This window comes from Garra rufa, chromosome 12 (assembly GCF_049309525.1).
Source record: "Garra rufa chromosome 12, GarRuf1.0, whole genome shotgun sequence".
Taxonomy (NCBI): domain Eukaryota; kingdom Metazoa; phylum Chordata; class Actinopteri; order Cypriniformes; family Cyprinidae; genus Garra; species Garra rufa.
This window is the reverse complement of record NC_133372.1, coordinates 44,189,839-44,201,063: the sequence shown is the minus strand read 5'-3', so window position 1 is coordinate 44,201,063 and position 11,225 is coordinate 44,189,839. Positions and strand designations below refer to the sequence as shown.

The window sequence follows — 11,225 nt, the reverse complement described above, 5'->3', positions numbered from 1 at the left end:
AACACATACACAGAATTCTCTTTCATGCTTTTATAAACACAACATCAAATAATCATTAATAAATAACATTAATAGTAACAGTATACACTGTAAAAACTATTTGTTGAGTCAACTTACCAAATTATTGGTTACCTGGCTGCCTTTAAAACTTTAAGTTCAGGTAACTAAAAAAAGTTTAGTCAACTTGAGATGTTAAGTTGTACTAAGTGACAACTTGTATATTTGAGTTGATTTAACTTAAAACTTTAAGGCAGCTGGGTAACAATTTTTCACTTTACATGATTTTACTAATTGGGCTTTTACGGAGGAGCGAAAGCATACCACTGGAAAGGGGGTGGAATCGGGAACCATAATTGTTTTATCTCGATTATTGCATTTTCATAATCGTTTGAAGCCGAAATCAAAATCGAAACTGAATATGGATAAATTGCACAGCCCTATAATAAACTACTGTGAGCCATAAGCTTATTCATTGATGGCATATGCTTTCAGTAAAGCCATCAGCCTGGATGATTTCCTTAAATTTTTTTTTTTTTTTACATTTTTAGTGGCTTCATCTTGCGACCAGTTGTTCTTCAACTGGTTTTGCTTCTAGACCACATTCATGTTAGTAAAGAGAGATATACATGTGACAGCACACGGTGATGTATGATGTAAGGCGTTGTGTGGAATACGATAGCCGTGAAAGACGCTAACGCTAGCAGAACAGCGGCGAGGCCAGGTGAAGCGCTCTGGACCGGCCGTGCCCCGTCCCGGGTTTGTTTTAGCTCAGTTTACCACTGTGAAAGGGGGTAGAGCGTTCTTTCCCATGCCCTCTCGCTCCGGGACACGCTCGTACCAGGAAACACACTGCGCATCACAGGAACTCTGGGAGGAAGTCAGGACTCCGCTGGGCGGCCGGCGTTCGCCGTCCCCGCTCACGTTTATTTTCTTGGGAAAGGTTTTGATAGGAGTGGTGCGTCAGCAGGTGTGAGAAAACCATCAGTGTCGATCGCTGCGTCTCTGACCTGGAGAACTGCTCTTTCTGTTTTCTGAAAACAAGCTGATGTGTGTGAGAGCATGTTTATATGAGATTAAAGAGACAGTGCACTCAAAAATGAAAAATCAGCTGTTCACCCCCATGTTGTTAGAAATTCATGTTTTTTGTGAGACCCAACATGAGCTATTCAGCATAAGGTTAACACTAGTGTTATTTTATTGTTTTTGAGTTTAAGTTTTTAAAAAAATTTTAAGTGATTTTTTTATTTGTATTATTTTTTCTTAATATTCCTATTTATTTTAAATTTATTTTTACTTCAGTTTTAGTACATTTAGTACTTAAACTTATTTTATTTTAGTTGGTTGCCAAGCCAAAATTTCAACATTTTGTTTAGGTTTTTCATCTAATATTTTATTTATTTCTTATTGCATTTTTTAAATATTTATTGTTAATTTATTTTATTCATTTAGTTTTTTGTGAGACACATAAGTTATTTAGCATAATGTTGATATTTTGAATTAGCTTTTTTTATTAGTTTTTTATTTTTATTCAAGTTTTTATATATATTTTTTTACTCTTTCATCTAATATTAATATTTTATTTCAGATTTATTTTAATTAATGATTTCAAATAGTTTTTATTTGCATTAATAACACAGGTTGATGTTGCTTTGAATATACAAATTACAATAGCTTAAAAAAAAAAGTAATTAATACTCGCATAACATTTTCCAAGTATGATTAGCTCGAAAATTTTGTCAATGCTTCCATACAGTCACTTTATAAGTGAGATTCAAGAAGTTTGCATGTATAGTGAAATTTTATCTTACAAAAATAAATCAAAACAAAACAAAAAAAGTCAAAAAAGACCAAAAAGTTAAAAGTCAAAAACATAAATGCGCAATAAATACATTTGTTTTTCTTAGTGGCCAATTGGTAGTCTTAGGCCTGGTTTCACAGACAGGGTTTAGACTAAACCGGGATTAGGCCATAGTTCAATTAGGACATTTAGGTCATTTTAATAAACATGCCTTAGAAAAAAACATTACTGGCGTGCATCTTGAGACAAAACAGAGGCACTGACATGTTTTTAAAACCAACCAGTGCAAGTTTCTCAGACTTACATTTTAGTCTGACACTAAGCTCAAGCTTTGTCTGTGAGAACAGGGGCTAGAATTTTGTACTGACACCTGTTGGTGGAAATTGTTTTGTTTACGATGCATTTGTGGAAATACAAGCCGATTAATTGCCTAATATTTGGCTGATCATTCAGGTGAATAGCCATAAATGTGAAAAATAAGCTTTTAAGCTTAAGATTGACTATATTGACTGTTTAGATAGATTACTTTATTATTGGCCTTCGGGAAAACTCGAATACTATCATACACCATTCAAACGTACAATGCATTTCTTAAGAGGTAGCAGTTGTTTTGAAGTGGAAAAAGTTTCACCTTTAACACGTCAAGCGATGGAATTATCGCAGCTTTGCTGTCGTTATGACAGTCACATGATATGTTTCTTTATTCACAAATATGCCGTACGGTAGTGTCGCAACTGTTTACTGAGAAAACAGAGCGAGCAGCAGCGAGACATTGTCTGTGTTTGTTTTAAACATTCGCTGGGTGCCGCCCGACCGCAGCCGCCAAAACATCATTCACCTCACTGCTGTCTGAACTGTCAGATTAATTAAAAAAGAGCTGAATCTGGCACGTCACAATCTGTGTTTGAGGTCACACGCGTACATGCCCACTCTTGCGTGATTGTATGAAAGCTCTCTTATTTCACCTTTTTGCTGCCCTTCCTCCTTTCCATCTTTGCTCCTGACAGCAGCTGCTCTCTTGATATTGCTCACATCCAGCGTCTCTCCGTCCCGGCCGACAGATGGAGGAGCCCTGAGGGAGGAACAGGGAGAAGTTTAGAGGAAGACAACAGCTTTGTGCTTCTTTTTGTCAGAAGTGACCTTACGGCAAGCGTGCGTCTTAGTCTAAGATGAGAGCCAGGTTTTGACAGCATGAGATTATTATTCTGGTACCACAGTAGCAGAGCTATTATCGTTAACTAAAACTAAAATTAAAACCAAAGGCAAAAGCAAAAACATTTTTAAAAATTGTTTTATATATTGTAATTATAATTTTTTTCTTTTAATTACTTATTTTATTTCAGTTGCCAAGGCATAATTTTCTTTTAGTTTAACTTAAAAATAATTTTATTTATACTTATTATAAAAAAAAAATAAGTTTTAGTTTGTGTTTATATTCGTTTTAACTTCAGTTACTTTACAGTTTAACTAAATTAAAATGAAATAAAAAGTTTCAGTTTCAACATTCATTTTAGTTCTAGTAATGTTTTTATGGCTTTAATTTTTAGTTAACCATAATAAACTGCATTTGAAAAAATAAATAAATAATGATAATAGAAATAGCAAAAATCAAACCAAAAATTTAATAAATAAATAAATTCAAAAAAATTCAAAATTCAAAATATTATTAAAAATATCATAGTATATCACTGATACTAAAACAACACTGCAGCAGTTTTCTCACAAGTTAATGTGATAAAGTAAATATGATCACATTTCTCAGACAGCAATGAGAAAACAAATACAGACTTTATTAGACATATTTCCTTTTAAAAAAGGAAGTTGAGGCGGGTCATATTGCAATCCAAATTCAGAGATCTCAATGCAAACTCCAAAATTTCTCATCAAATTCTCACAAAAGCATTGATTTTAGCTCAGCTCTCAATTGCGCAAGTTTTTTTTTTTTTTTTTGAAGTTTTTGAAACAAAGTTGAAGCTCAAATGAAAAAAACAGGTCAAGGTTAGAAGGTCATTTGCGGTGTTTAACCCGTATCTTCTCTCATTTGTATTCATGCAAACTATACCCACATGCAAGTACTGCACCTTGTCATTACCAGCCCAGAACAGAACAGGGATGGTTGCATTTCTTGCATTTCAGGCACAACCACCGTTTTTCGTCCGTCCTGAACTGCTGGCACGTCGTCCTGCCTGCGGTTTCCGATGCCAAATTATGCCAGGTTGAAAAAGCAGGTTACACATTGTTCTGTTCCAGGAACACAGTCCTACCGAGCCGGTTTATACAAACAAGCGTTTCACTGTTGTCTGTATCTCAAAATTCTAATTATGTGTGTTTTTGGAAACCGCAGGTGCCTCGTCATTGAGAAATACTGCCCGTTCACCTTTTTTTCCCCCGTGTAAGACACGATTAGACATGAATTGCGCTTTGTGCATTTTTATGTTCTGGTTCCTTCTTCGTATTTTACTTTCGAGATGCGTGCTGTTGGACCGAAGCCCGGTGTGCTTTTTAGGTCACATATTTCTGACAAACAGGTCTGTGTTTTTCAGGAGAGCTGACAGCTGAACGCTTGCAAGCGGAAGTACGACTACAGACAGCCACAGGTCTGAATCAACTTCATACTTCACAGTTTGGATGTAATGAACTTCCTCTAGTGCATTCATGCTGGTTCAGATAGAAAATGTTTAAAGTGTTTCTTTTATTCACAGGAGCCACTAGATCTACACATTGGGCGACGATTTTAGGCCATGTGAGTGACATTACAGCTAGTTTTACTCACACTGGGCTTCACTTATACACTGCAAACATATTTTGCTTAATAAGTATTCTTGTTTTCCAATAAAAATATCTAAATCATCATTCTTAAAACAAGAAGCATGCACTTAAGAAGCAAAAAGCGCAAGATAAAACTTTTTTTTTTTTAAGTTTCTTTTCTCATTCGCAAATTGTTTGGCAAACTCTTCACAAAACATTCAATTGAAGACGACAAATTACATACGAATGGTTTTGCAGTTGATTTGTGAAGAATTTTGTGGCTGAATTTTAATTCACCAGTGTAGACGTACATAAAATATTTGTTTTAAACCATAGGATTTGGGATCAAGAATCATAGGGAATTCAATGATTTCCTAAATCCACTCAGTGGTCCCAATGATTCCAATTACAGTAATTTTAGTACTTCTGAGGACAAAATGACTAATGAGTCTGAGAATGACTCATTTGTCTGATTTATTAAAAAGAACTGAACCAAACTCATTCAGGTCATTCAGTCCTGAATTAGGTTCCGTTTAATGATTCAGAATCCATAACAATTCCATTAAGGAACCTTTTAGTTCGTTTGAAAAGTTCATAACTCATGAACTTGAGACTGATTCACTTTCATTGAATCAGATTCATTAAATAGAACTGAACCAAAGAATTGATGGACTTTTTGAGGTTTTGGTTTTGAGATGTATGTATTTGCATACAACAAACAACACAACCAGTGTAGTCTAATTCATAAACAACTGATTCCCATGAAACAGTTTTTTTTAATGGACTGATCACGAATCAGCCTTATATCGGCTCATAAGAGTAAGTTGTTTGCAAAAGAGTCATTCATTCGCAAATTGGATTCCATTAATGTTTCCTGATTTTTTTAACAGTTCAATTAATTATTCTTTGAATAAAGTAAACATTATCTGAACATTTTTTTTAATAAATAAACATTTTATTTCTGCTATTTGTATGCTGCGATGCACTAAAATAATTAAAACTAAATCATTGATTTTTCTTTTATGCCAAAAATCATTAGGATAAGTTATACATTTCCTACCATAAATATATCAAAACTTAATTTTTGATTAATAATATGCATTGCTAAGAACTTCATTTGGACAACTTTAAAGGTGATTTTCTTAATTTTTTTTTTTTTTTTAAATTTCAGATTTTTAAGTAGTTGTATCTCGGCCGAATGTTGTCCTATCCTAACTCTACATAGATGGAAAGCTTATTTATTTAATTCATTCTAAATAATAAAACTATAACAGTATGTCAATTACAGTAACATAACTTACTGATCAATCCATTTAAAAGAACCAGTTCATAAGAGTCATTTGTTTATGAATCAGTTTGTGTATTATTAAGAACATCACAACAGAAAGACTTTATCTATTTATTCCTAAGATCTGTTTCTCTAACTACAACTCTTTGCTTTGACAGACACGCTGTCCTCAGTCATGGCTGCTTACGGACAGACGCAGTACAGCCCCGCGTTACAGCCGGCCGGTCCGTACACACCGTACACACATCACACACAGGGCTACAGCATGGCGTCCTACAGTGAGTGTCATTTCACAGTCACACCTGCCCTAAATAGTGCACATCACAGCTGACCTGACAGCTGACCGTATCTCTTTCTCTCACCCGATCAGATATTAAAACAGAAGATGGTTTGAGTCATTCACCAGGACAGAGCAGTTTGCTGGGATACACATCCAACTTCAGCGGCACTCCACCTGCTCAGACGCTCTACAGTTACTCCACACACGGTCAGTGTCACAATCAGCTGTTATCATTTCATGCAATAAAACACATGGTATTTTAGAGCATGGGATGAGCAGTGAACCAAGCAATAAAATATCAGAAATAAGCATTCAGTCACTTTGCATGCAGAGAAAATAAGGAAAAGTGGTGTGCAACTGACCATTAGTGCCGATTTTTCAGGAATTATAAAATAATATATGGATTTTCTGAGCATTTAAATATAGTAAATATATCTAGTGGCCAAAAAGCATTTAATTAGATAAAAATATCTATGCTTTAATTATTATTGCTTATTTATTTTGCTGTAATTTACATGGCTGTTCAATTAAATTAAATAAAATCTTAGTTTTTTAATGACTTATATTCATTAAATATTTATAAAATAATGTGCACAACTCTGTTCAAAACTTTTGGGATCTGTAAGATTTTTTTTTTTTTTTTTTTTTTTAAAGTGTCTTCTGGTCACTAAGACTGCATTTGTTTGATCAAAAACACAATAAAAACAGTAATATTGTGAAATATTATTACAATTTACAGTAACTGTTTTCTATGTAATTATATTGTAAAATGTAATTTATTCCTGTGATGCAAAGCTACATTTTCAGCATAGTTTCTCCAGGCTCCAGTATCACATGATCCTTCAGAAATTATTCTAATATGTTGATTTGCTGCTCAAGAAACAGCTATCAATGTTGAAAACAGTTGCGCTGCTTTATGTTTTTGTGGAAACCTTGATACATTTATTTTTTATTAAGGATTCTTTAATGAATAAAAGTTTAAAAGAATAGCATTTATTTTCAATAGAAATCTTTGTTAATATTATACATGCCTTTACTTTCACTTTTGAACAATTTAATGCATCCTTAATTCATAAAAGTATATATTTCTATTAAAAAATTATTTTAAAAATTATAGTATAGCCATGTTGGAAATTGCTTGCCTAACAGTCAATTGTACAGTTTAGCATCATTATACAAACTTATTTGAACACAGATTGACCAATCAGAATTGAATATCCCAAAAGTTGTGTAATATATTCATGAAAATTCTAGTTAATAATATTTAACACAATACAAACAAATACACATGAATTGAACATCTTTGTTGGGTGGATAGTTAGCAAAGTCCCCACAAATACACACACAGCTTTTCAGGTGCCGTCTACAGTTGATCCCCTCAACACACACACACACACACACACACACACCTGTTCCCCATTATCCGCGGTCTGGCTCCTGGCGTCAGGCGTCTCTCTCTGCTCTCTCAGGAGGTCAGAACCTTTCTCCGCTCCCCTCCACAACACGCTGGCCATTGGAGGAGCGTGTTAGTGTGGGAGTGAGTCTCAGACGGGATCTGAGCGTCGGATCGCAGAGGGTCGCCCCTCTTCTGCCCGCAGTCCTGATTTTGCCACCGCAGTGTGAAATTGACCGCTCTCGGTCAAGGTCAAAGGTGAAGTGGCAACAGGCACGTTTTTAGGTTTAAAGGAACAGAATTATTTACTAGTCATCATCATTTACTCACCCGCATGTCGTTCCAAAGCTGGATGATGTTTCTTCCATGGAACACAAAAGGAGATGCTTTGAAGACAATTAGAGGTGCTTGAATTTTTTCCATGCTGTGAAAGCAAATAGTGGCTATAGGCTGTCAGAGGACAAAAAAAGGACGTCAAGGATGAAAAAGCAACATAAATGTAGATAAAGAAATCTTATAAAGTCATATGATAGCTTTGTGTGAGACAGGGTTATTATCATTAAAACTATTGAAAACATGTTTGTTAACTGAAATAAGATGAAAAACTTAAAGTTTAGAAATGTCGCCTTTGCAACTTACTGAAATAAGTTTAAGCATTGAAATGACTAAATGGAAATAAATAAAAATTAAACTGAACTAAAACTGAAATTAAATTCAATCAAATTTTAATTAAATTAAATTTAAAAAATGACAGTTCAGAACAAAATTACTAAAAATTAAAAATATACAAAATCGTCATCATTCAAATAGGCACATGCAAAAATGTTAATTTTCAGGGATTATTGACTTGAATATCAGTCTGATCCTCACACAAAAATGTTTTCAACGTTAATAATCTGAAATGTTTCTTGAGCAGCAAATTAGCGTTTTAGAATGATTTCGGAAGTATCATGTGACACTGAAGACTGAAGTAATGATGCTGAAAATTCAGCTTTGATCACAGGAATAAATTACATCTAACAATATATTCACATAGAACACAGTTATTTGAAATTGTAATAATATTTCACAATTGTACAGTTTTTACTGTATTTTTAAACAAATAAAACAGCCTTGGTGAGCAGAAGAGACTTCTTTCGAAAACATGAACAAAATCTCACTGATCCCAAACTTTTGTAAAACAACATGTGCGAACTCTTCAGACATACAAAATCATAATGCACAAGACATCTACTTCCTGTCTGTCTAATCAGCATAATCAATGAGTTATTAGTGCTATGGCCGATAATATAATCTATTATGTATTACAGTGATTTACGGTCATTCATAAGCGTCCCGAGACATCATTTACTGTAAAATTGTCTGCTCGTGAAATGGATGGATTTCTAATGGGTCTGGGAAAATGCGCTTATTACGTCTCGCGCTACATCTCGCCGGCCTTGTTTGATTTATAGGCGAATTCCAACAGGAGACCTGCTGTAGCATGAAATAAATAACCCTTCTCCGGGTGCCAAAGGTCCTCGCGTTTCACCGCTGTGGAGAAAATCAGAAACACGGCCCCGGCGTTCGCCCGCTTCCCTCTCTCCCACTTTGAAGACTTTTTGCTTGCTTCCTTGGAGATTTCGTGCTGTTTTGACAGAGTCATTTATCTAGGGCAGGTTTCAGAAAGCGAACGAGCGGGAATATGAAGGAAAAGAGACAGAAAAAAGCGAACTAGACAGGCCTGGAGAAAGACATTCAGACTCTGAAAGTCCGATAACGGAGACGGATTTGCTCTGGGCTCCACGCTGCCCTTTCTCACCTGAACTGTTTTTGCAGTCATAAATCAAGCAAACTTTCTCTGAGCGCTTTAAACGAGTCTATATTTCACCAGCCATCCACAAGCCGTTCCTCGGCCGCTGCCTGTCGTGTTTCCTGCGTCGTGTTTGTGTTGGATCGTGCGCTTTGGAGTGTCTTTACCACAGTCAGCTCGATGTACGCTCTTAAACTAGCTTTGTGCTTCTTTTCCAGGCGGCAGCATTTCTTCTGGAATTTTCCAGGGTGCAAACAGCATCACAGGCTCAACGCCATTCAGTCCTGCACAGCAGGTGGGTCAAATTAGGAAAATGCATCACACAGCACCTTTACTGATGGACTACAACATCCTTGAAGACACACTGTTATACTGTACATTACAGTATCATTTGACTTTATCAAGCCAACTATTAATGAATGCTGCAATAGATGGTTTACAAATGGACAAAATGAGACACGGAAAGTAGTAAATAATAGTCTGAGATGATTCATTTGTGTCATTGTTTCCATCAGGACTTCTCAACATATTCTAGCTATAGCCAAAGTCAATATTCACCATACTACAACACGCACTACAACAGCCCCTACATCACAACCAGCAATATCACACCCTCAGCTATTACCACAGCGATACCCTATCAGCACACAGATCATCCCGCTGTATCGACCAATCACAGCCCGGAATCACACACAGGTGAGTTCTACAGTCAGAAATGATGAGGCTGATTTACATTCTCAGTGTTATTTTTATATTAGATATAGGGAATGCTTACTAAAAATAGTGATACATAAATATATGGAAAATATGTACAAAATAGTATGAAAAAGTTATAAATATACACTGCCAAAGCTGCAATACTTAAGACTAAAAAAATCCCAGTTCAAATATCCATATTTTTCACTATATGCCTTTCTGTAAATCTGAGTAAAACAAAGCTCAATATATAGGGAATAGTCTATATATATATATATATATATATATATATAAACAAACACAAGCAGTGCCAACTTGCAAAAACAGTTCAAATTAGTAAAAAGAATTACATTTCAAATTGTTTAATTTCTAGATTTAATATCTAGCTCAGTATATAGGGGATATTTAATATAGTCTATATATATATATACAGTATATATAGGGAATACTTAAGAAAATACTATGAAAAATAGTAAAAAAAAATGTTTAATATATAGGACAAATAGAATGAGAAAACTGTGTGATATGGGAAAAAACAATAAAAATACTATGAAAAATAGTACAAAACACTCTTTCTCGTTGTAAAATATATATACACATACACACACAACTTCATGTTGCTTTACTATCCAGTTTTTGGCTATATGTGACCCTGGACCACAAAACCAGTCATAAGGGTCCGTTCTTTCAAATTAAGATTTATACATCATCTAAAAGCTGAATAAACAAGCTTTCCATTGAACAATGTCTTAACGATGTTTGTTAAGATAGGCCAAGATACAACTATTTGAAAATCTGTAATCTGAATGTGCAAAACAATCAAAATATTGAGAAATTCACCTTTAAAGTTGTCTAATTAAAGTTCTTAGTGATGCATATTACTAATCAAAAATTAAGTTTTGATATATTTACAGTAGGAAATTTACAAAATATCTTCATGGAACATGATCTTCACTTAATATCCTAATGATTTTGGCATAAAAGAAAAATCGATAATTTTGACCCTTACAATGTACTGTTGGCTATTGCTTCAAGTATACCCATGCTACTTAAGGCTGGTTTTGTGGTCCAGGATCACATTATTTGTAATTGATAGTAGTATAAAACTTTGCAATGTTACAAAGTTTAAAAAATATTAAAGTAACCAAATGATGCTATATTTGTACTGTATATGATGTTATGTTTAATGCATTTCAGTATTTAATACAATAGTGCAAACTTAAAACGTTC

General features: G+C 34.5%; 1 protein-coding gene across 1 annotated transcript in view; it reads left to right on the top strand.

The window, feature by feature from the left end:
- Nucleotides 1-6,009: 6,009 nt before the first annotated feature.
- The window catches only part of LOC141347626 (protein phosphatase EYA2-like), a 22,828-nt gene continuing 17,612 nt past the window's right edge, over nt 6,010-11,225 (top strand). Inside the window, exons 1-4 of the mRNA XM_073852613.1 lie at nt 6,010-6,112; nt 6,205-6,321; nt 9,518-9,594; nt 9,815-9,995. Of these exons, the coding sequence (XP_073708714.1) occupies nt 6,010-6,112; nt 6,205-6,321; nt 9,518-9,594; nt 9,815-9,995 (478 nt within the window). The remainder of the gene's footprint in view (nt 6,113-6,204; nt 6,322-9,517; nt 9,595-9,814; nt 9,996-11,225) is intronic.